This window comes from Argopecten irradians, chromosome 16, assembly GCF_041381155.1.
Source record: "Argopecten irradians isolate NY chromosome 16, Ai_NY, whole genome shotgun sequence".
Taxonomy (NCBI): domain Eukaryota; kingdom Metazoa; phylum Mollusca; class Bivalvia; order Pectinida; family Pectinidae; genus Argopecten; species Argopecten irradians.
The window spans coordinates 12248732-12275509 of record NC_091149.1 but is presented as its reverse complement, the minus strand read 5'-3'; the positions used below and the strand labels follow the sequence as shown (position 1 = coordinate 12275509).

The 26778-nt window shown below is 36.5% G+C and overlaps 1 protein-coding gene across 6 annotated transcripts in view; it reads left to right on the top strand.

The window, feature by feature from the left end:
- Nucleotides 1-25344, top strand: part of LOC138310353 (la-related protein 4-like) — a 50512-nt gene extending 25168 nt beyond the window's left edge. For 2 of the 6 annotated variants that reach the window (XM_069251544.1, XM_069251541.1), the window contains exons 3-18: nucleotides 1158-1281; nucleotides 3028-3183; nucleotides 3707-3797; nucleotides 4526-4662; nucleotides 5155-5267; nucleotides 5945-6109; nucleotides 6585-6845; nucleotides 7712-7903; nucleotides 9679-9726; nucleotides 12159-12250; nucleotides 12833-13195; nucleotides 13718-13775; nucleotides 13996-14103; nucleotides 14597-14991; nucleotides 15579-15669; nucleotides 16791-25344. In XM_069251544.1, coding sequence (XP_069107645.1) covers nucleotides 1158-1281; nucleotides 3028-3183; nucleotides 3707-3797; nucleotides 4526-4662; nucleotides 5155-5267; nucleotides 5945-6109; nucleotides 6585-6845; nucleotides 7712-7903; nucleotides 9679-9726; nucleotides 12159-12250; nucleotides 12833-13195; nucleotides 13718-13775; nucleotides 13996-14103; nucleotides 14597-14991; nucleotides 15579-15669; nucleotides 16791-17180 — 2784 coding nt within the window. In that variant the 3' untranslated portion in view covers nucleotides 17181-25344. The remainder of the gene's footprint in view (nucleotides 1-1157; nucleotides 1282-3027; nucleotides 3184-3706; nucleotides 3798-4525; nucleotides 4663-5154; nucleotides 5268-5944; nucleotides 6110-6584; nucleotides 6846-7711; nucleotides 7904-9678; nucleotides 9727-12158; nucleotides 12251-12832; nucleotides 13196-13717; nucleotides 13776-13995; nucleotides 14104-14596; nucleotides 14992-15578; nucleotides 15670-16790) is intronic. The other 4 variants (XM_069251542.1, XM_069251545.1, XM_069251543.1 and 1 more) reach the window with 4 other exon arrangements.
- The last annotated feature ends 1434 nt before the right edge of the window (nucleotides 25345-26778 follow it).

Here is a 26778-nt window from a genome sequence, read left to right as displayed (position 1 = left end):
AATTTTTCGGCAGAAAACATAAAATTAATTGGTTTACAAGTTGGTTTACAGTTTTGAAGAAACTACAATTCAACCACCAAAAACCTCCCCCTCCCTTAGAGAAAATGACGCCTAAGTACTCTATACATCAAGTTTTCAATGTACTGGCCCGGTTTGGAATAAATAACACAAGTCTTGGTATTAATTGGCTTCTGTTGAGATGGTGAGATAGGATGAGGGGGTATGAAAAATGTCCAGCTAAGACACAATGTTATAGGTATGTGGGGGCGTGAATCTAGTTAAGCAGGCTGGCATATCTAGTGGACCAGCAGCGTCCGTACACAACGTATTGATTATCACACAATGATTGGGTACATATTCTCTATTATTAGCCGTCTTTGATCATTTAGACAGAATAACCAGCCCATGATTACTTCCTGTCGTGTGACAAGCTCGTCTTAAACAACATTTATTTCAGATTTAAAATGTGGCTCAATTACCCGAATTTCCATTGAGTAGAAGACGTAGTGGTGTTGTGTGAGTCCGTGTCTGTTAATTATATAAGTTGACGGCTCCACTTTCAATCAATGGAAGAAAATAGATGTGATAACTTATATATAGAAGAGTTCCATTGATAAAATCTGTCAGTGACGCTGAAATTACTATATTCAGCATTTCAGACCTATAAGCAGTGTCCTCTAGAAGTCAGCATTGATTTCTTTAGAATTAACAATTCCCATCCCATTTTAAACTTTATTTAGCGAACTTGGCTGTCTGTTTTGATACAAGTCAAAAGTCCTAGTTCTTACTTCTAAGTCATTTTAGCCAGGATTCACAGCTAGAATGAATATTTTTTGTATGTAATGTAAAACATTTTGAATTTTGCGAATGGTTCAAACACAAACTTGTTTCATGAATTTTTCATATCACAAATCATGTATGATCCTCCATTTTGTTTCTATACTGATAATTAGAATGGAAGAATTTCCTGATAAATTTGACAGTATCAGGGATCGATTTGGAGTAGACATATTGGCCCTTACATTTTAAAAATTGACTTCCTTGAGTCAGGAGATTTCTTTATGTGCCATACAATATGCAAAATGTTCAATTTATCTGAAAATGACTAATTTATGTTTGGTCAAAATGATTCTGATGATGACATATTTCTGTTGTAGGTCACACCTAAGACAGCTGCTGGGTTAAATCCAAATGCCACCGTCTTCTCGCTCAGCAATAAAACGAGCACGCCTAACCCACTGCTGGACGCTTCTGCGTGGGACGGGATCAATGCAAATGATGGTACGTATCACCAGTCCCTGGTCAAAATGGTTTACAAGGATGGCCAACCATAGGCTAGCAATGGTCATCCGAGACTGATTAGCACTGAGTATGTATAAACAGACAATACAGGTCTATATGCAAGGTTGATTAAGTAAGATCTGTTGGTAGTCGACAAAAGGTCAAGGTCGTATTGACCTCTATAATCACCAAACAGTTAACCACCAATGTGGGAATAGCATCATCAACCAATTCAAAGTGACAAAATTTATATAACTGACCTGCAATCACAGGGGTCTCTGTACACTCATTCATGAAATGCCTATCACAGGGGTCGATATATGTATTTCATTCATTAAATGCGGCTTGCCTATCACAGGGGTCTCTGTATATGACATCCAAGAAATCCCTATCACAGGGATCTCTATATATGTCATTCATGATATGCCTATCACAGGGTCTCTGTATATGTCATTAATAAAATGTCTATCACAGGGGTCTCTGTATATATCATCCAAGAAATGCCTATCACAGGGATCTCTATATATGTCATTCATGATATGCCTATCACAGGGGTCTCTGTATATGTCATTTATAAAATGCCTATCACAGGGGTCTCTATATATGACATCCAAAAAATGCCTATCACAGGTATTGCTATATATGTCATTCATGATATGCCTATCACAGGGTCTCTGTATATGTCATTAATAAAATGTCTATCACAGGGGTCTCTGTATATATCATTAATAAAATGCCTATCACAGGGGTCTCTGTATATGTCATTAATAAAATGCCTATCACAGGGGTCTCTGTATATGTCATTAATAAAATGCCTACCACAGGGGTCTCTGTACATGTCATTAAGAAAATGCCTATCACAGGTATCTCTGTATATGTCATTAATAAAATGCCTATCACAGGGGTCTCTGTATATGTCATTAAGAAAATGCCTATCACAGGGGTCTCTGTATATGTCATTCATGAAATGCCTATCACAGGGGTCTCTGTATATGTCATTCATGAAAAGCCTATCACAGGGGTCTCTGTATATGTCATTAAGAAAATGCCTATCACAGGGGTCTCTGTATATGATATAAATAAAATGCCTATCACAGGTATCTCTATATATGTCATTCATGATATGCCTATCACAGGGGTCTCTGTATATGTCATTAATAAAATGCCTATCACAGGGGTTTCTGTATATGTCATTAACAAAATGTCTATCACAGGGGTCTCTGTATATGTCATTAATAAAATGCCTATCACAGGGGTCTCTGTATATGTCATTAACAAAATGCCTATCACAGGGGTCTCTGTATATGTCATTAATTAAATGCCTATCACAGGGGTCTCTGTATATGTCATTCATAAAATGCCTATCACAGGGGTCTATATATATTCTATTCATAAAATGCCTTAAACTATCACAGGAATCTTTATATTTCATCCATGAAATGCCTTTCACAGGGGACTCTGTATATGTCATTAACAAAATGCCTATCACAGGGGTCTCTGTATATGTCATCCATGAAATGCCTATCACAGGGGTCTCTGTATATGTCATCCATGAAATGCCTATCACAGGGGTCTCTGTATATGTCATCCATGAAATGCCTTTCACAGGGGACTCTGTACATATGTCATTCATTATAGGCTTTTACAGAACTATAACAGAACTCTATTATTTATTTTATCCATGAAATGCCTGTCACAAGGGTCATAGTCATTGTATTGTGTACCATATTGATATTTTGGTTACAGAGTACCAGCATGCCAACGGTGACATTGGGAAGGGAGAACAGGGAGGGGCGGTAGAAACTCCCATTGAGTCCCCCCTCTCCAGTGATGTCTCCTCGGGTTACATCGACAACCAGGCCCCTGTGGTCACAGCGTTCCCTACCGAGAACACTGTTGTTGGTAAGTACCTAGACATAACAATTCTCTGTGGTCACAACTTTTTCCAGCAAGGTTGAGTCATTGCACAAAAACGTTTTGAAATGTGTATATCTAGTCAAACATCTAATGGGATAAAATAGTCAACAAACATCCATTTTCGTAAAGCATTAAACAGATAATGATTTGACCAGTTAAGGGAAGAAGAAAAAACCTCTTGTTCTCCTGGTACGCTTACTTTTGTCTTCAGGAAATGTAGTTATGTAAGTTGTTAATTGTGGCTGGGGCCGCAGTTGGCCGAGTGGTTAAGATGTCCCGACATATCACAAGCCCTCCACCTCTCGGTCACGAGTTTGAGTCTTGTGTGTTGGAAGATACTGACTTCTGGTTGGTGATTTTTCTCAGGGTACTCTAGTTTTCCTCCATCAAACCTGGCACGTCCTTACATAACCCTGGCTGTTAATAGGACATAAAACTGAAACTAAACCAAATAATTATGGCCGATTACATTGTCGATTTCTGTCAATTTCTGTATATGTATTTATAGATGCGGAGGATAACGTTGTCAATCCTGGTATTGTGACAGAGGACCAACTGCGACAGATGCTAAAGGAACAGCTGGAAAACTGCTTCTCCAGGTAGGGTGATCCGTCACAGCTCGGGAGGCGCCGCGATCCTCGTCAATCACTCCTAGTGGGGCTGCCATAAATAGGCAGCTACAAACTTAGTCTACAATGTTATTTATCTGAATCAAAAAACGGCTACTAAGGTTGTATGTTCTTCAACTACATTTTGAAATCAGATTGTTTAGAAGACTAAAAGATTATGTTATTTGTCTCTATGATACTGTATATTATCTCTTTATGGTAGCATAAATAATGTTATACCGTAAATATGCAGAAGTGTTTGGCTGACATCACTAATATCTTTATATTGAAAGTTTTACATTTTCTATTCTTTAATAAATTCTTTACTAGCAATCCCAATTATACCCCCACAACAAAGTTGAAGGGGGGGGGGGGTGTAAAACTGAAATCGGTTGTCTGTCTGCTGACACAACTTTGTCCGGCGAACTCCTCCTAAACTACTGGACAGATTTTGATAAAATTTGGTGCACAGAACCCGGACATACAGTGGAGTTGAGTAAACTATATAGGGTTCTGCATTGTCCCATATTAATGGAGTTATTGCTAAATTTGTGCAACTGGGGTATTAGTCATCCATCTAAAGGGATTTCAGGACGGCATTACTACTTTGGTATCACATGTCTTCAATTAGTTTTCAAAGTTGGCATTGCTAATTCGTTATTTTATATCAATATCACGATTTCTATGATAACATGACACCATGTATTATGTCTCTACAGAGAAAGTCTTGCCAGTGACCGCTACCTACAATCACAAATGGATGCTGACCAGTATGTTCCCATAGCAACTGTTGCTGACCTCCAACAAATTCAGCAGCTCACAAATGACCTGGAACTTATCACAGAATTACTTAAAGGTGAATTTTTAACATCAATAGATTAAGTCTGTCAAGTGGAGGTTTCGGCTGACTAACACGAGACTTGCTGAGTACTGAACGCCAAAATTGTTTTACGAGGGGCAAAATATTCTTGTCCACCTGACAGACCCATGTTTGCTTATTTTTCTCCCATGCTTTAAAGAAAAATTATGACATTTCAAAAATTATGACATTTCAATGTGTAAAAGTTGATGACAGAGATTGCACATGTAATGATGTTTGTATGAACCGTCTTTTGAACCGTCTTTTATCCTACCTCAGAAAAAGGCTTTTCCCTAGCAACCTCTGTATAACCTTGTCTGGGATAGAGTCAAAATCTTTTCTTGTCCTTAGGGAACGACAGAGAAATCTACTCTTTTAGAGGGAGTTCATGACTGAGAGAATATATTATACATTTTACATTTGATGAATTTATCTTCCAGCATACCAGTACTATGATAGTAATTTTTATAAAATTTCTGTGTTTTACAGAACTACCTAACGTACAAGTACTAGAGGTAGATGGGAAATGTGAGAAAGTTCGTCCGATTCACAATCGCTGTATAGTGATTCTACGGGAGATTCCTGAGTCAACACCTCTCGAGGTAACGTATGGCTGGTTTAAATGCTTAACATATCAAAAAATGGTTTCATATATAAATAAGCCATATTGGCTGAGTGGGAATCATTTTCAAAATACTACGGTGATATGATGTAGGATCTATACAGAAATTATAGACAATAGTGGTAGATTCACTAAATTCTATTCTGAGTGGATGTCTGAATTTTGTGTTAAGAGACGTGACTTTCCATTCCTCTCATTTTGATAATTGTTTATAAATGCAATGATTTATTTCATTGACCAAGGCCCAGTTGTTCAAAGGATGATTAGCATAAGCACATAATTAGTGAAATTTTCATTTCTCATTTGCTGCAAAATTTTTGATTTTACCTTCACCGAAATCAGCAAGCAGGTAAAGAATGAAGATCTTGGAGACCTTATAAAATTTTGAAAAATTGTTTTATCTTGATATGAAAATTGTCGTTGAACTGTGATTAGCCTAATTACCTTTTAAACAACTGGGCCCTAGTTCTATAAAGTTAAGAAAGATGAAATGAATAGGTTTGAAAAATGAGTGCTCTTTATTATAAAATCGGCAGTATTACTTCAATTTCCTTGTCTGAGGCAGCTCGTTATCTTAATGATGTTCCCAAAAGTTGTTTCTGTAATAGATTAACAAGATACTCAAATTTAATAAAAATTTGACTAAATTTTGTACAGGATGTGAAAAACCTGTTCAGTGGAGAGAAATGTCCGAGGTTTGTGAGCTGCGAGTTTGCAGCAAATGATAGTTGGTATGTGACGTTTGACTCTGACGTGAGTGCTCAGCAGGCGTACCAGTACCTACGAGAGGAACAATGCACCTTCCTTAACAAACCTATTCTGGTAAGGCCCGTAGGTCAGCAAGCGGCATGAATAATGTCCAGTTTTAAGAATTCCTTTAGATATATGGTATTGCCATCAATGGGTTGTTTGGTAATGTTGGTGATAAATACATGTCTTTAGGGGTGACTGAGTTCAGCAATACCATCAAGACTATGATATGTTGGTGGTCAAAGGGAGATAATTAAAAAAAAATAATTATGACATATAATCTTTGATGATAAATTTGTTAGAGGGAATATTTAATGGCATTTATAGGATTAGCATGATGTATCAAGTGATGGGATGTAAAGATGTTCAAGCATGTAAAGCACTAAGGAATTCATTATTTTCTTTCACTTTGATAACCGCACTTCAAACTTTTCATTGTTGCTAGCTGCAGGAGTATTCATATCTTCATCTTAAATAGAAATTCAAGAAACTTGAAATATAGACTAAATAATTTCAATTATTTGAGATGTAACTGGTCTTGTTTTAGGCGAGAATCAAAGCCAAGCCACTGATACGGATGACGTATCCCCGTAACGGGTACAGACCACAGTATCACCAACAACAGCAGGCTGTTCAACAGCAACAAGCACCACCACAACAGACTGGGGTAGGAGTTACCTCCCCTCCCGCCGTGTCGCAGGCGGACCAGGCTGCTCAACAACAGTCGCAACAACCATCACAGCAACAAACACAATACCAGGTACAGCAACAGGTACCGATAATGACGCCGTTCATCAACGGTCAGCAAGTAAGTACGAGTTCTGTAATGGCTCAGTACCCATTGTGTATTTGCATGTTACAGTTATCTGCCCTTGCGTATAGGAGTTGATTGTAACGTCATGTGTTTGAAAGCGTAACGTCATATTTTTCGGAGAAAAGAACATGAATTGCGCTCACAAAATAATGACTTATAATACCTATTCGTAAGGGAGTTACCTCTATAATATGAAAAGACAAAATATTAATCCCTGGTTCATCTACAATTTGTTTCAAAGATTTTCTCAAAAACCATTTTGAAGTTCTATTTTGAAATTGCACCTTGTGATAGCTGATAACTAATTTCTAAATATACAACAGATGTTCCCTGGAAAATCCTTGGTAATCACCATAAGCTGCCAAAGAGGTGATCTTTTAAAAATGACCTCCATGAATTCTGGTAATCCTAGGTACTTGGGGACGCTGGTTATCATGGTCATATATAAATAAAGGGGCATGGAAATCAGGGATCGCTTTATCGGAATCCTTTTTAGTAGATGTTGACTTCCTAGAGGAATCTGTTCCTAGGCCGAGAAGAATTACTTAACCATAAAATAATCAAACATTTCAGCATCCGGCATTTCAACTATAGCTAATACTTGCTGAAATTAATTGGCCTCAAGAAATATGGTAACATATTAGTTCATCACATTGAGGTCAAATTGATTTGATTTCTTGTAACAAAGGTGTATAAAATGATTGATTTTGAAGATACACATTCAGTATGCATGTAGGTAGACATTTCATCTTCATTACAATTTTCTGATTGACTTGTATGATAAAACTTTGAATCCTGCACATAGACAAATAATTTTGTTGGTTGTTTTTGATTGACCTATATAAAACATTGTTTTTCAGACTCTTCCATTTTTCCCAAACGCTGCCCTGCTGCAATCCTGGCCAACAAATGTAACTAGTCCGACCCTGTTGGATCCCAGTATGGTAATTACGACTCCCTCTACTTCTTCCTCCTCCTCCCATACTACCATAGACATCATGAGACTGATGCAGGCCAAAGCTGGGAACACATGGGGCCACAGAGATGAAAGGGTTATTGTTACTACTCCAAAACCACCTCTCATTTTACCAAGGCTGCCGTACTTGTACCTGTACACTGTTGATGATGTCACTGTGAATTGAGAAATAAGCTTTTTAAACGCGTTGTATTAAATCGTATATTCTGTCTTTGCATATTACATAGTTGGTAGATACCAATTGTGACGGCATAACTTTTTCTACATAATTGGTAGATCCCGTATCAATTGTGACGTCATTATTTTGCGAGTAAAATTTACGTAATTTGCTCTGAAAAATGTGACGTTACACTGTTAAAAACATAACAGGCGATACCTTGCAGATTACTTTGTAATATGCAAAGATGGAATACATATTGTAATAATTCTACCTACCGATGGGATGTAGTTTATGTACATTGTGTGACAGATAATTTTGATGAGTTTGAGTTTTGTGATTTCAATACGTACGGAGGTAGATTTTATTTTGATAACAATGTGAAAATGAACTGCTCTATGAATCTTAACAGCTCAAAGTGATCTGAAAAGGAAATTGTCTGTATCCTTGATATGATATAACTAGGCTAGATTTCTATTTTCTTCAAGTTTCCATGATACAAAAGGAACTGACCTACAAATTTGCCAGTACCATAACAAAATATGCATGAATTATTTCTATACAGATATTGCAATATCAGATACAGAGTTGACAGTTCTCTTTGTTTCATCGTGAATTAATGATTACAAACTAGAAACGAAAATAGATACAGCATTTATAGTTGTTTTCAATTGACTGTAAAGTTAGATAAGTTAAGAAGAAGTGTCATAATGGTATGTGATTAGCTAATGTGTGTTGCTATTTTAGGATTGTAGATAGATTAATATAATCTTGCATGGGCCTGTCAGGTGGACAGGGATATCTGATCCCCAGTGAAAGATTTTGGCTTGTCAACCGGAGGCTTGCCACGGCTTGACGGCCAAAATCTTTAACTGGGGTTGAGATATAGGCCCATGTTTGATTCTTTGTCTCCCATACTTTCATGAAATATCTTTCATGAGACGTCGCAGACAATAGTCACTGCATGAATTGATGACGTCACATCCTTGTCTTGCGTGTGTGAGCTGTCTTTTCCCTACCCCGGTAAAAGACAGAGTTATCTTTTCCCTAGCAACCGCTGTATAACCCGGTCAACTATAGGAGATTTGTAAATCTTTCGGAATGGACACTCCGTTAACAATGAGAAAATTATAAAACTTCATTGACAGATTATTTTAGTGTAGAAGATATGTGTATGTACTCGCTAGGCTATTTCTCAATTCACATTGCGTCTTGTTTTCACTCTAATGTTTTAAAATTAACATATGACTCTTGACTGTGTCCTGATGATCATCAAGATACACCACTCTAACTAATGTCTATCTGTACGTTTGAGTTTGATGATGATAACATAACAAATAATATGTAAAGTTTACAAAATTACTAAATGTTAAACATTCTTGACCAGAGGTGCTTGATTTTACTGGCAAAAAAGCAAAAGTATGTGAAATTTAAAGAAACACGACTTACTTCAATCACACAAACAAAAAAGATGGGAGGGTGGGCTAGCAATTATATTCGTATGATAAAGAAATGATAGTTTTCAATTTGAAATTAGTATTACATTTATCTATTTTCTGATTATATTTCTGATTTTAAGATATATGTTTCCTTTTTCCCCTTTCATCCCTAAGTTCCATATATCCATATGTCAGGGGTGAAAGGGACTTTATTGATCATTTTTGGGTTTTGTTTCATATTTGAACTGACTGTAGGATCACATATTTTCCTTGACTGAGATGGGGCAGGTTTTGATGAAAGAGGTTTGTCAATTAATACTTTAGGATCTGACTGTAACCATTGTTGTGTCGAGTGAAGTAGAGAGGAGAGTGGAGGTTTTGGGCAGCTTGTTGTCATTTCAACCAGATTATATCATTAAAGTGAATAGTCGGGCAAGGATGGCTAAAGTCGGTAAAAATGGTGTGAATGTATCCAGTATAATTTCTTATGAAATGGAAAAATAAAATCTCTCGTCAAAATCAGTCTGCGTACGAAGAAATTAATTTAAAGTATGGGAATTCTAAAACGTCCTCCCGGCTCACTATGTCCTTGGTTACATTTCCACACAGCCTCGCTTTCAATGCTTTCAACTTTTCTTTACTTTAATGGTCAGAACTGGGAAACTAAGCAGAACTTGATCGTCGTATTAATATGTGAGAACTTTTGGAAGGCCAATGAACGCATTTAGACTGGTTTTCTTTGCCCGACTATTCACTTTAATAACCTATGTAGACACTTGAAGCTTGTTATTCAGAATCAAAACTGTCCAAGTTTGATTGTGAAGAATCAAGGTTGGAAATTAAAGCCAAAATAGTTATTTAACAGTTCAGTTGTGTGGCCAGAAAAAATGATTGCTATCCATCAAATGATGAAACTAGACTTTTGTTTCATGTGAAATTATAGAAAAAAATAAAACTTGGTAATTTTATCACATTTCTTCGGTGATGTTAGGAGAGATCAATAAAAATTCAATTAATGTTGAAGATTGGACAAGCAGAATCTATGATCACATTAATTTCTATACATTGTTTCTAGAGGTTCTGAAGGTCCTTGTTTGTGTATTTTATTTCCATCAAAAAAAAGTTCAATTATATGAGTTTTCGGACTCCAAATTGTTAAATAATGAATTGGTTTGAGATCAAAAGAGAAACTTGTTGATTTGAAATATTCATTATTTAGTCTTTTTCACGAAATTGCTCCATTGTCTAATAATCTACGAATATTTTTATTGATAAAATCATAGCAAAGTCTCAAACTACAGTAGAAAGTACACACAAATATCTCATGTTACACAGAATGTATTTGCAATGAAAAAAATGTTGAAGAAAAATCCTTTGAAGTATATTTCCGTAACTGGTTGAAATTAAACAACAGCTGTCTTTAAAGTATTTTAGATGTGTGTGTTGTGTGATATATACTATTGTGGAAAACCTTTTGGCAATCTCTTCTTGTTTCTATGATCGTATCCAGGTTCTCTGTAAATATTCTCACAGTTGTTATGTTGTTTATACAGCCTTAAATGGTACTGTATGTTGTTCATACAACCATATATTTGCCGTATAACCATGTATATCAAGTGTCTCAGGATATGTACAGTTGTCAGTCCCACAGTTTTACATTATACTGCTGGCATTGGGCGTCATACTGGTCATTCATTCAGCTGTCGTTTGTGTAGTTGGTCTTGTATTTGTTTACTGTCACTGAAATTGTTTGTTTCCGGAGTTTTGTTGTTGAGACAGTGTTTTTGTGTAGTCATATTGTGTGTATTGGCAAGTATTGCAGCCTTATACATAACCTTGTATACTTGATCTGTCCACGAATTTTTCCCCTTACTGGCGTAATCCAACACCGTGCCACCGTAACTGTTTCACTAATTCATCACTATCAATCTGTGACTTTCACATTTTGATTTGGATTGACATAGATATATACTTTATTCTGAAAATTCTACTATGATGATTGATCAATGAATCTCCTCAAAGATAAGTATTAACATTCTGAAATGATAAGTAGTCGTGACACATACAATATGCTGAAAGTTTGAATGCAAAAGATAAATTATGTCCATTTAGTGTATATAAGTAAATTTTACTTGCTGCAAAATTATTTGATGAAAATCAAGTCAACATTGCCAAGATAAAACAGTAATTAATATGTGAAGGTCAAGTTGAAATAGTTAGTTTGGAATACTGTGCAAAAATGATTAAAGTCACTTCATGCTATATTGTGAAGGGATTGCATCTCGGCTATCCTAATAATTTCAATAGTATTTCATTAAACCTTTTATAAGTATGTCAGAATCAGGTTGATGGAATCTTTCCCTGATTCTGATATCATTTTGTACTAAAAATCCTTTACTGAATAGATTTTCTTTTTGCTTGTGACTTTCACTTACTAATAGACAAAAGTTATAGACTAGCAAATTTCTGTTGAAGATATAAACTTTTTGTGATATTCATTTCCAAATTGTTTGCCTGTAAACAAAATCTGTGACTAACTAAAAAAATATGATTTTGTACTGCTATTTTCGGTCTTTAAATGAATGATTTATAATGTATCTAAAGGAAAGCTGCACCGCTTTGAATATTTTCTATTTTTCTTTGGTGTGTTTTACTCTCTCTAACACAAACTAGGCTGATACTTGTATCAGCAGCATGCTTGTCTGTGTTACTGACCATCATGTTTTCTGTTACAGGTTTTAGCCATTAATGGCTACCAGGCCACTAGTGTGGCTAAACTGAACTCGGGACCGTCACGACATCAATACACCAACGTCAACCGAAATAGGTAAGTACACATAAAAATATACAAAAACTTGCTCAAACTGCAGCCTTTCAAAACATACAGATAATCTCTCACACACATTGCACACTGGGAAGGTGTCGTTGAATGAGGTTTGTTAGTTTATACGTCCTATTAACAGCCATGGTCATGTAAGGACATGCCAGGTTTGTTGGTGGAGGAAAGCCGGAATACCAGGAGAAAAACCACCGACCAGCTGTCAGTACCTGGCAACTGCCCCACATTGTATTCAAATTCGCGACCCAGAGGCGGAGGGCTTGTGGTAAAGTGTCGAGACATCCACCTCGGCCCTTCGTTGAATGAATCCTGGCTGCTAATTTGGATATTAAAATAAGCTGTTATTTCCAATCCACCAAATAAATATTTGAGATATTTATAATTCTAATGTGAAGTTATTTTACAGTAGAATTCATAATTCCACTTGTTGCCATACTCCACTCAATTTTATGTAGAACTTTATTCTGCACAATATATGTAAAACTTTTGTTTCTCTACGAAATATAACCCAGAATCTTGTTTGCCTTTTTCTTGACAGTTACAATACAGAACTTTTCTTTCACTTTGCAGTAGAAACCAGCGACCTGTTCGCCTTAACCATGAACACCGTATGCATTCAGACAACCGTCCAAACCAGGACCGTCAACAAGGACCTTCTGGAGGGTCGATGGATCGCCGCGGTGATAACACTGGGGGAGGTGGTGGTGGTGGCGGCGGTAGTCACCGCACTAGTCCACGTAACTCTGACAATTCACAGATATCAGGTCACCATTCCCCATTCCACCGTGAGGGGCGAAGGGGAGATAATTCAAATATCAACCACTCTCACATGGTGCATTCAACAGTTCAGCAACAACAAACACAACAACCGGTCACAGATAACAATTCCAATATTACAGTCAATAACCGCCAATCAGACAACTTATCACAGAGGTGAGAATACAACATCTTCTGAATGTTGTAAATTATATATACCGTCTTTGCATATTACAGAGTTAGCTCCCTTGCGGGTAAGTATTGATTGTTACGTCATTATTTTATGAGCGCAATTCACGCCGTTTTCTCCGAAAAGTATGACGTTAAGCTCACAAACACATGACGTCACAATCGATACCTACCCGCAAGGACAGATAACTCTGTAATATGCAATTACGGAATAACTTCACGTTGTATTCATGGTATGATTTTCTGAATATAGTAGAAATAGATTGCATAATTTAACCACTGTATATAATATACTACCACAACATTTCCCTTTTTGCATTTCTGAATGTTGTAAATCATCTGTATTCATGGTATGATTTTCTTAATATAGCGGAAATAAATTATTAGATATATACAAAATGCACCATTACTATTCCTGTACTTGTAATTTTCTTGCTTGTACCTTGAGCTGAGTTCACATAATTGTTCCACAACTTACAGCCTAAATTCAAATTTAACATGTGTTTGTAGGATGACGAGAAGTTATAGAAGTCGCAGGAGAAGAGACGACGATGGTGCTAGAAATATGGTAAGTATAGAAATATGACCACTTTCCGTGGTTAATACTACTGTAAACATGGACGTTTTCGCGGATGGTTAATTTCACGATTTCCTCAGTAAACTATATGTATGGGGGTCATTTTGAGATCTAATAATATCATAATTCATGATACAATTTCATGTCTGAAAATATTGTGGTTTAAGGTACAGTGTGATTTGATAACGAAAAAATTTTGTTTTGATTACAGCGACCCAATTCTTCCCAGGCTCTCCCCAAAGACAGTAAATTGCCTAACGATCCACAGTTTGATCTAGAAATCAATTCGTTCCCACCATTACCAGGACCGGGAGCAGCTGTGAGTTTTTTATTCCATCTTTTATGAGTAAAAGTCTAATGTTTATTCTGAAAAATATGATGTGCTCATATACACTTGACATAACAATCAATACCTATGTGTGAGAACAGATGGACTCTTCACCATGGAAAGATTTTGTTTTTTAAATCTTAATTTTACCTCCTGCATGAAAGTTAAGAGGGGGTTATACTGGAATCTGTTTATTCATTCGACTGTTTGTCTGTCTGTAGTCACAACTTTGTCCTCCTAAACTACTTGTGGTGTACAGAATTCTGACATAATGGGGAGTTGAGTAAACTATATAGAGTTCTATAATGGAATAATTACTGAATCTGTGCAGTGGGGGGGGGGGGGGGGGGGGGGGGGTATTAGTCGTCCACTCTGGCGACAGTTCTAGTTTGATTTCCATTGAAATACTCCATACAAAGAACTAGTTGGTTTTCTATATAACAAATATATATGTCAGTACTGATGTATTTTGTTGAATTTTCAGAATTCATCAACAGCTGGTGATGTCTTTGAGAGCAAGTTATCGGATGTTGTTAAGGGAACAGCTAAGCCCCAGGTGCGGGAGTCGAAGGCGTCCCCACCCCCTGTACCTCCCCCTCCACCACCTCCGTCTGCGTCTATACAGTCACCGCCAGTGGCCATTCCTAAGCCACAGGTACCGGTCGCTGTCACGGCGACAACAACATCAGTGCCTGCCACAACACGACCCTCAAGTCCGCCAAAGTCCCGGGAGTCTACAACCGCAACGTCAACGACAGCTGCGACGACAAACAGCTCCAGTGGAAATACAACATCAGTGCCATCTAGTGGTAGTGCCAATTGTACGGCCGTGGCGAGCCCGGTGACACGAGTGCCATCCCCACCAGTTGTACCACAGAAGTAGGTGTATTACAGACCTAGGCCGTTTGTTAAAGTCATTATTTCAAGTATAAATCCTGATGGACCTTCAGGTTTTAATTCAGGCTGTGATGGCTTTGTCAAAGCTGGTCTGAAAACATTATAAAAATCACCAGGTCCGTCTTTCATTCATGAACGAACAACTAGGTCAAAACAGTCAAATTGTTTAATCGAAAAGGGCCCTAGTCCACATCCAGGATCATACTCATTGGTCTAGCGCTGACTTATCCAATCAATATATTCATGTCAAATCAGACTAAACACATGGCTACCCATGTTAATCAAAATGGCTGAATTTCTTCTGCATAAGAAAGCGAAATAAAATCTAGAAGTATATTTCAATACCATATTTCCTGTTTTGACTCTACTATCAACTTTTTTAAGTACAAACTCCATTTCTTCTTGGACCTTTTCACGACATCTGTCACTAATTAAACTTTGCCCAAACCATCATTACTTTGACACAAAACTGTCTCACTTGAACTTCATTCTACTTATATCAAGCCTAATAAAATCTTTGATGATAGTTGAAGTGTTTGATGATGATTTAATTCAATATTTTTTTGCAGGTCAGTCAAGATATTGAGCATGCCTGAGAGTCAGCCAAAATCTGCAGAAAGCCACACGTCTCAGAGAACAGTCAGCAGTACTCCAAAGACTGTATGTATTAAATCCCCTACAGGGCCATGAACTTGAGTTGTCATCCTCTGTAAAAACCAATACAGGGTCATGACCATGATGAGTTGTCATCCTCATTCCAAGGTGTAAATCGCCAAGATGTTTATTTACCCCTCAGGGAACAAAGGCCACAATGGCTGCAGTATCATGAATAACTCATCTCTCAAATTCTCCTGATTTGATTGGTTCATCCAGATTTTGAAGTGGAAATCTTGTCCATAGTTCACCGGATGTTGTGGTGGAAATCTTGTAAAATCAGTTTGAACAAACTCCACACGTTCTTATGGGCTTAGCCATCTTTTTTGTTAATATTGCATACTATTTTTGGTTTCTCATAACAAATTTCAGTTTTCTTGGAAGTTAAACCATTTGTTCATTGATACACAATTTTATGATTTTTTTATGAGAATCGCAGCAAATGCGGCCTAAATAGTTTGAGGTAAATAATGGCTGGTCTGCTGTACAGTTGGGACGGAGACTGCCGAGTTGTGTGCTAAAGTAGAACTAGACAACACATGGTCAACGCAGTGTTTGACAGTCAAACTACATGTGGCAGATGGAATTAACTTGTTAATGCTGTCAAAATGTTTACATCTTGATAATGGGCATTAAGTGGAAAAAGGAATAAGAAAAAAGTAAAACCTGAACTTCTGTGTTTAGCAGATTAAAAATGAGCTAAATCCTTGTTAGAGAAGTTAAACACAATCTGTTAGAACTCCTCAATGATTTCTAGTCCTACACTGTTGAATATTGTAGAAACCTTCAGTTAGGAAATGATTATAAAACCACAGCCATTGTTTTTCTAAGCTCCCAAGGTCAGGTAAACATGCCTGTCTGTCAACATTTACTTTAAATTGCTGCTAGTCATAATCGATCTGAAGTGAGTGAAAGTTTGTATAGATCAGGTACATATTATATCCTGGTACCAGAGGAATATATCCTGATAGGGAAATGATGACAAATTCTTTAAAATGAACAATTACTTTTTAATCCTTTATAATACTTGTGCCTTTAACAAATCAGGTGAGCAATACATGCCCTCTGGACCTGTTAATACTGTTTAATGTACTTTTGACTTATCTTTTGTTCTTTTCTTTTCCCAGCAGGAAAAACCTGTTCCAGTTCAACAACAGGCTCAAGTCAAACTTACCTATGCTCAAATGTTGGCCCGTGGCCGCGAGGCTGAAGCTGCCGCCGCTGCTGCTGCGGCCGCCGCAGCTGAGGGTGGCAGTAAACAGCGCAGCAGTGATGAATCGGGCGAGGAGGACTCTAAAACTACTACTAGTGTGCGTGCCAGTCAAACATTGAAAGAGCAATCTCAGACAATTAAAACGACTACTGCCAATAACTCTAGACCTCCAGTCAAAGACCAGGGGCGACGTGAATTTGAACCTAAAGACCAGAGATACGGCGGACGTCGTGCCAAAGAGAACCGCGAGCGAAGGGACAGAAGACGTAGTGAACGGGATGGATCTCGGTCGTCGACGAAATAAACAATGGCAATTGATGCTTGAGAATGATACACCACCAGCAATAGAGGCGTGACCTTTGAGGATTCTCCGACGGATAGATGTTCACGGCTTGTTGGTACAAGCCAGATACTCCTTGATGCGTAAAGCAAGCAAGGTTGAAGCACTAACGGAATTTTTCAGATATTTGGAATGATGTTTACAATGATCGACAATTTGGATTTTGTTGATAAACCATATGCAAGAGATGCAATGAAATTACACAGGAGTTGACTGCCGGAAAGGCGGAAATCCTCTTCACACTTACTGCTATGACAAGTCAAGTTTGGACACTGAAACTGGAGCTTGTATAATTGTGATATTGAATAGCTCGCTAACTGAATGTGTAATCAGGCACTCACTTTCCTCATGTCTTGTTAGAGACCTGGATAATATGGAAAACAGGATTTGTCTATAAGCATCGCGAGCACCTCCAGAACTCTTTGTAAGCCCCTGTGTGGGCTTGGATGATGTTTCCATGCATACTGTTACAGAGATGGGAGTTAGCTCATATGTGCAATTAGTAGCCAGAGATATGTGTTGATTGGTTGAAAATTTGCATTGGGGGGGGGAGGGGGGAATTTAGAATCTTTTTGAAAGAATTTTTTGGAAATAGAGTTGAATATTGCTGGGTGTTTTCCCTCGGTAACTTGTGCTTATGATCTCTATTGGTTTGTTTTGATGATTCTGGTAATTGTTGCCGTCATTTGGTAGTTGGCTTTGATAAGTAGTCAGGTTTTTAAAAACACCCGTTTCATGGTGCACGCCAAACACGTAACTGTTTTTCTACCTCTCTTTCTCTTCTTCTCTTTCTTTCCCTTGTTGCTGCTGAACTGTACAGGCAGGGAACAGTTCTAATTCACTGGAATTCAATTTCAAGCACAACAATCCTTCAAAAAAATATTTTATTGTGATCATTTTTGAGAATGTTCAATCATTGTTTATGGTTTAAATTTAGATTTAAAATCACCATTTTAAGCGTATAATATTTGGCGCATAGTTCAGTAATGGCTGTGTTTTTAAAACATAACAAACAGGTGTTGTTAAAAGCTAATTTGTTGTGTACAAGTATGTGAGTGACTTGAGCGTTGGGTTGCTGGTTAAAGCAAAGGCCCAGCATTAGTCGTGTATCACTATAGAATACCATAGATTTAGTGTGGTATTTGATGTAAGAACCCTGCTTTACATTTCACATTCAAACACAGCCACAAATCGCTGACGGTTTAAATATTAATCTTACATGTAGAGTCTTCTATGAAAATCCATAGTCTGATAATTTTTCTTTCGTAGAAATATTTGTATATTTAATATAATTGATCGGCCCAATGCCCTAGAGAATGATATGTGGTAATATCATTAAGAATATGAAGCATGAAGCGACTCAAATAACATTGTATTAAATACTAGCAGATCCAGTCTCTGGTTATCTTGAATTAGTGCCTGTTCGCATTTAAATTCTGTAAGTTTCTTTAATTCCTTGTTGTAGGTCTGTTATACAGAAAGACGTTGAGGCGAGAACCTCTTTAAATACATAACCAAGTCGCTGTACATATATTGTTAGACACTCTTAACCAGTATTCAACACTATTTAATCGTGATTTTGCACATTCATTTTAAAGTTATTTGTTTATTTTTGTTTTGTGTTTTTTGTTGAAGTTGGAATAACCAAAACTGTTATTTTAGAAACTTGATGTCAAAGCTGGATTCCAGTTGTATTCTCCAGATTTTCTACATTACGTGTACCATACTTTCAAATGATGTATTTCCATATGTGAAATTTGAAGGCTCAGATTTGTTTAAAGGATGTTCAGCTATGCATGTAATAGAAAATGTTCTACATTTAACGACAATCTTGTTAAAATCCTAAACAGATATTTCCATTTGGTTGATATTAAGATTGAATCATGGGTCAATATATATTTAGTTCTGCCTCAGTTCTGGTGTTCATTACGCTGAGTAGGCAATGGTATAAAAATCAAAACATGTTTTGGAGAGAAGTCAAGAATAGTACAATTGATCATTTAAACGATTCTTTAGGTGAACCAGGGCCTAAGATTTGTTTGGGAGAACAGATATTTACTGTAGAAAAATTTCCTCTACCAGTGATATTAGCATCATGCTATTAGAAATTTTGTGAATAGGATTTTTTTTAGAATTTAATTTGAAGTGTGTAAGATTATATTATGAAGAGATATATATCAAGATTGCTTTTAATCTATCTGGTGAAGAAGTGTGAGGAGCTGTCGTGAATGTTTTAAATGCATACTGCAATACAGAGAATTATACAGAAAAAGTATATTTTGAATCTTTAAATTGCTGCCATAGTTTGTATAAATGTTGCTGTTATATAGTGTTGTTGTGTACAATAAGACACTTGTAACCTCACCAACCCTTAACTCCCTGTAAAACAACCAGATAAAGTTCAGATAATATTTGCGTTGTGAACTAGTTATTAATGAATAGGTCGTGTCATCAGTTACATGACAGACTATATATATGTAAATGTGTTGCTGCTATATGGATGCCCCAGATGATGAATCCTATGTTGTGCTATATTAATGAAGTATGCATGTGTGCTTGTTTGCTTTCAAATGTGCTTTTGAAGAGTGATAAAGAAAGAGTAAACAAGATGGCTACATAGGTGTTTATGTTATATATGTATATGAGGAGTGTGAGACAGATATTTTGATGTATTTTATTGAGGTGTAAATAACTACGAGGTCTACATAAATAATGTACACTCTGTAACGGCTCTCACAATCATTTGGATGTTGATGGAGTGATTTGCTAAACACTAGTGTGTCTTTTATAGTGATACAAGTCATTCATTAGTTTAAAGTGGGTTAGCAATCTTTATGAAAACTAGGTATTGAAGGCTAGGCTTTATAGAAGCAGATAATCTAATGTCAATTTGATCAACTTTTTGATGAAACCAGAAGTGAAACGACATTAATAAATACTGGTTCTGATAAGGGAGAAAGCAAGTACAAATACTGGTACTGACAAAGGAGATAACTCGTACAAATACTGATACTGTCAAGGGAGATAACTAGTGCAAATACTGGTACTGACAAGGGAGATAACAAGTAAAATTACTGGTACAGACAAGGGAGATAACCAAGTACAAATACTGGTACAGACAAGGGAGATAACCAAGTACAAATACTGGCACAGACAAGGGAGATAACCTCTTCATTTATAAATAACCTACCAATGCTGACTTGACTCTTTTACACTATGTATGCTTATCTTGGCTTCTTGTGACGATGATGCTGTTTAGTTTCAGACTATCAAAGAATTTTCTAAACAAAAACACAGCACTCTGAAATGGGATGGTTTGGTAACGTTTGCCAGCGAACTCTGAAATGGGATGGTTTGGTAACGTTTGCCAACGAACTCTGAAATGGGATGGTTTGGTAACATTTGCCAGCGAACTCTGAAATGGGATGGTTTGGTAACGTTTGCCAGCGAACTCTGAAATGGGATAGTTTGGTAACGTTTGCCAGCAAACTCTGAAATGGAATGGTTTGGTAACGTTTGCCAGCGAACTCTGAAATGGGATAGTTTGGTAACGTTTGTCAGCGAACTCTGAAATGGAATGGTTTGGTAACGTTTGCCAGCTGGGGACTGCTTGTTCATGTTGTACTTTGAAATGCATTTAAAATGCATCGTTCTACTTTAAGATCAGTGCTTTACACATAACATAAACAATGTTGCTGCCATGCATAAGGTCTTGAGTACATGTTAATATCAGTTTATTTAGTGTATACCATTGTAATAGATTGGGCACATGTTTAACTACAAAATCTCACTTCCATTACATTAGAGTCTTGTGTTGAAGTAAACATTACACACTGTTGGTGTGGCCTGCTGTTTACAGTAAACATTGCACACTGTTGGTGTGGCCTGTTGTTTACAGTAAACATTGCACACTGTTGGTGTGGCCTGCTGTTTACAGTAAACATTGCACACTGTTGGTGTGGCCTGCTGTTTACCGGGCCTGTTACAGAGCGTACATTAATTTGTTTGGACCTATAATTCATGCCTGTTTGTTGTCCTGTTCTGGAGACCCAGAATATTATTGTTGATTGTAGTTGTACTTTTTTTCACTTTTTAATACTTTGCGATTTCTTATGAATTATTATAAGTAATTACTATTGATTGTTTTTGGTTCACACACACTTAGAGAAGTCATTTTGTTTTAGGTTTGGGCTTTTAGTGTTATACAGTGATGTGTTAGATTGTATATGTGTGATATATATATATATATTTATATATAATGCGAGAGTTGAACTTACGTCCCCTCAAGTCACAACCGTTGATGGAGGTCAGGTGTTGATGTAGGATGTAAGTTTAGTGGTCAGTCGAGTCCTTGATCTAGTCTTCTTCACCTTTAACTGTAAATCTGGGTTCCATTCAACAAGACAAATGCAGATAGTTTCTTAGTGCTCTGGGTTATTTAAATGTATTTGGTTAAAGATTTCAAATCACCCGATATGCCTGATACGTATACGTTTTGGTCTACTCAATGTGGGATTGAAGCTTCTCAAGAACCTTGGGTATCAAGCTTCTCGAATGACTTGATGTGACTCTTCTGTGTCTAGTTCCTTCCAAAATCTATCGTAGTATGCTGTATTGAAGAAGACCCATCTACCAAGGATTTGTGACCTGAGGGGCTGTTAGGAAGACGTTTCAAGTGTATGTGAAGAAAATTGCATTTTCCTTATCAATCTTATTGATTATTGATATCCAGCCAAATCTTGTTTTCAACATTCACAAACCCCATATCAAACCAATACCAAAAATGGTATAATATTTGTCAATGTGAATTATACAATGTGTTCATTCTATAGTTGAGTCACAATAGCTTCAATGTTTAATCCTTGGAATTATTTTACCTTTTAATTTATTGCTCAGATGAACGTAGTGCTAAGGACGTTTGGTCGGAGAATGAAATGGCTGAAAATATAATTATTATTTATAAAGGCATTGACTCGCTCTCTCATGGCTTTTGTGATTTCCATTGGGTTTCATCCTTGTTTGAATCATAGACTAACAATTTGAATCATTCTGTGCGATTCATTTTGCATGGCTAATTTTGTAACATAACTACATCCAATGCTGAAGAATTCAATTAAGTATTTTTTGACTTAAACACACAGTTCAGATAAATGTAGCATAATATCTCGAAAATAATGTAATCACCAGGAAAAAAAATAGCTGAATATATTAATTTTGTTACCATGGTGTAAATGAAGGAGAATATGAAATTGTTTATTACTTTCGATAAAGAGATGGATTCATTATGGGATATATGTTGTGTGTCAATTGTTGGATGCGTGAAAAATAGCTGTCTCCTAATTATGACTCTTTTCTTTTAGTCAATTTATAAAATAGTATACATGTACATAGACAACAATTGTTCGAGACGTGCTAATGAAACACGTCGCCTATTTTTGTGAATCACATTGGCTGGGTATGAATTGAGGCTTAGTTTCATCCTTTGTAAATAATTGTTGATAATAGTTGTTAGGGTATCTTCATTGTCATCCTGGTTTAATACAAATTCTTGTTTGTTCTGTTAATGTATTGTTCATTCGTCGCTGCCGAATCTGTCATTTCCGTTAAACTGAGCATGTAGGGTCGTACTAAAAAAATTGTTTTACTAAGTGTATGCCAGATAAGGTTTTCAATCAGATGTTAGAAAGATTTTGTCTTTTTATAAATTTTTGAACTTATGAGAAAAAAACCTGATCCTATTTAAAGTTTTTCTTCGATAAATAGTTATTTTCTGTATACTCAACACGTCATTAATTTTTTTCTAAAACACTTGTGTCCATATGTTTTAGGTGAAAACGATGGATTCGTATTATCACGATGAATTATTATTCTATTAGCATTGCCAGGGTATATGTGCTTTCTAACTGTGGTAAAAGTGGGCCTTTCATTCACCATGTGCTGTTAGGAATGATAGAAGTATTATCTCATTGTTTGGCGAATATTGTTATCAGCATTGGTCTTGAATCACTTCCTCTAGTGTTAATGCTAAAGTAGATTTGCACATATCATGTTTAGATTGTCGATGATTAAGAGTAAATTGTGAACTAGGTATTTTCAGTATTTTGAACTGCTGAAAGCTTCTCAGCAGATCAACGCTAGTCAAATTATCACTTAAAAACTCAAATTAGTCACTGGAATAATTTTTGAAAATATTTTCCTGATGTCTTATCGGGGTTTTTATTCCGGTTACAATATGTTGAGTTGGTTCCACATGTGAAATGAACTAACATAAAATTACATTTAGCTTTCATATCGATTTGATGTTTATTTCATGGTGGAGAAATTGGTAGCTGTACAGCTTTCGGAAAATCCTTTTTTATTGGTATTTATTTGTGGTTGGAAAAAAAAATCAGCATTTTTTTTTTAATCTTTGTGTTAATACAAATTCTTGCTCATGATAAAAGCAACTAATATAAATATTCTTGTTAGTTTGCTCTACAAAACTATAGCCATTTTTTGTTAACTAGAAGAAAACAAGGAATTTCTTTCTTCTGGTATAATGTACTTTGTTCTGTGACGGCTGCATAATTAGATATTTGTAATCTATCCCCAGATCATTATAATGAAAGTGTGTGTGGTTTGTATGATTATTTATTATTAACATTCTGTGATTAGCCCATTGTTAACCTCAATGCCTTTGATGCCATGCCGATAATCATCTCACCCATCCACAGACACATTCAAAAACCTTACTCATTTGACTGGTTGAAAAGTACAGGAAATTCTGATTCAAAATTAACAGATTGTTTATTATTTCTGTGACTGGGTATAGTCTTAACATGGCAGATCTTTACTTCAGGTCACATTTTTGTGACGAGGTATGATGTGACATGGCAGATCTTTACTTCAGGTCACATTTCTGTGATGAGTTAAAATGTGACATGGCAGATCTTTACTTCAGGTCATATTTATGTGACGAGGTATAATGTGACATGGCAGATCTTTACTTCAGGTCACATTTCTGTGACGAGGTATAATGTGACATGGCAGATCTTTACTTCAGGTCACATTTCTGTGACGAGGTATGATGTGACATGGCAGATCTTTACTTCAGGTCACATTTCTGTGAAGAGATATTGTTCTGTGACGAGGTATGATGTGACATGGCAGATCTTTACTTCAGGTCACATTTGTGTGACGAGATATTTTCCTGTGACGAGGTATTATGTGACATAGCAGATCTTTACTTCTGGTCACATTTCTGTGACGAAATATTGTTCTGTGACAAGGTATGATGTGACATGGCAGATCTTGACTTTAGACCACAGCTAGGATTTGTAACGTGCTTCCATATTTTTGTTTAACTGTGAACAAGTACAATATTTAAAAAATCAAAGAGTTTGAAAGATTAGATTTTCCTACTGGCTGTAGTCACTCAAACGCAATTTACTTGTGTTTGATTGGTTCCGTATAGTAATAGAGCATATGCCCATTCCTACAATTTGAGTATGTGTGTACTTTTCATATTTCATCGGGAAGGGGTTTATCACCTGAGATCTGTAGTTTTGTTCTGTCGACCCATCTCTGGTTAATTATGTCATGTGACTTTAAAGTCCAAACTTCAGACTTCCTCCAGTTTTAGATAGGAAAGAAAACGATTCCCTTTTGTTTACTTGTTGTTTTGCAGAAAATGATTTTGGCATACCTGTAAATAGATGTATAACTTGAAAAGAAAATGTACCTAATGGTGTTTTGTTTTCTATTCCTTGGTGATTCATTGGAATAGTTGAGAATCTAAAACTTGAATGAGAGTATGGATATGATTTAATGGTCAAAACTGTATCTTGTTAACTTATTAACCCTGAAAATATCTTTGAACTCTTCCAATCCTATAGGTGGGTGAGTCCAAAATGATATAACAGGGTTGAATAGGTTATGTTTGTCTATAATCTGTTTAGAATTCTTTTGTTCTGATGTACATTGACATTAGATAAAACCTATGTATTCCTGAAAGCCTGGAGATGGCACAGGGTAAAACTGCATGTCTCCTTTCATGTATTTTTTTATTGGGCATATTTGTGATTGGATTAAATTATTGACAATTTTCGGGGTTAAAAACAAGGACATCCAATAAAGAACATCCTCATCAGATATTGTATTTGTTATTTGTGTGACTTTGTTAATATCATCTATAACAGGTATTATTTCGTCTTTGAATATTACAGAGTTAGCTCCCTTCCGGATAGGTATCGATTGTTACGTCATTATTTTGTGAGCGCAATTCACGTCGTCCAAAAAGTATGACGTTACGCTCACAAACACATGACGTCACAATCAATACCTACACGCAAGGGCAGATAACTCTGTAATATGTAAATACAGAATAGGTTACCGAAAGTCTCGGGTGACCTATTCAAATTGCCTTTTGTCTTTAGTCGTCCGTTGTGTGTCTGTAAACAATTTACATTTTCAACTTCTTCTCCAAAATTGCTAAAGCCAATTCAATGAAATTTTGCACAAACCTTCTAAGGCATAAGGCCAATCAAAAATGTGAATTATATGGTCCCCACCCACAAGGATTTATAAGTGATATACTCATATACGTCCTTGCCACCCACCAGGGGTTGTAGGAGGGGGGCCTAAAGGGGTAAAATTGACTAAAATTTCAAAAACCTTTTCCACTCACAGATGCGGTAGAATCAAATACTCTTCTTAGATAGAAAGGTCTTTTATAAAATTGTGAATTATATGGCCATCGGGTCTCTCGTATGCCCCTGGGGAAGTGGGTTTACTAAAGTTTACATAGGGAAAACACGTGTTGGAACATTATTTGCCCAATATTCATAGGAAATGGGGCAAACTTGATTACAATCTGATTTAAATTCCTTATTTGTATTTAAATCTCTGTTATCACTACGTTTGATAAGAGGATCTTACAACATCCCATTTGGGTCACGTCAAGATGACCTTTGGAAATGGCCAATCAAATTGGCACTGCCAGAATCTTGACTGGGACGAAATAGTTTGGAAAAGTTGTCTAAATTATTTTCGTGTACATAGTCATCGCGCCCAAACTGCACAATAAAGCTAAACGTACATGTATACTGGGGCGAAATGGCGTTATCAATGTGTGGAAAATGTATTTGATCTGAAGTACATGTGGTATGGGATGTTGTCAGATCTCTATTGAACGGAGTGGTTATAAGGATCTGTATTTTAATCAGATTGACTTGATAAGAATTATTAGCCTGAGATATACATGTAGCATAACATCCATATCGGTCCTCGCTGACCGCCTTGGGGCCCAAAAGGTCAAATTGACTAAAATTTCAAAAAATCTTCTGAGTTCTCAGGTTTGGTGGCAATACTGTTATAGGGATCAACCAACTAAATAAAAAGAGACCTTCGAAATGGCCCCTGTGTATACAAGATTGAGCCCAGGATAGAATTGTAACCCGGCCGCTGATTGGCTGGCTAATTATGAATTTCAAAAGTAAAAATGTTTTCTGACAGGTAATTATTCCTAGATAACCATGATATGAATTTGGAAATTCATATTGAGATTTAGGTTCAAAATATCAAT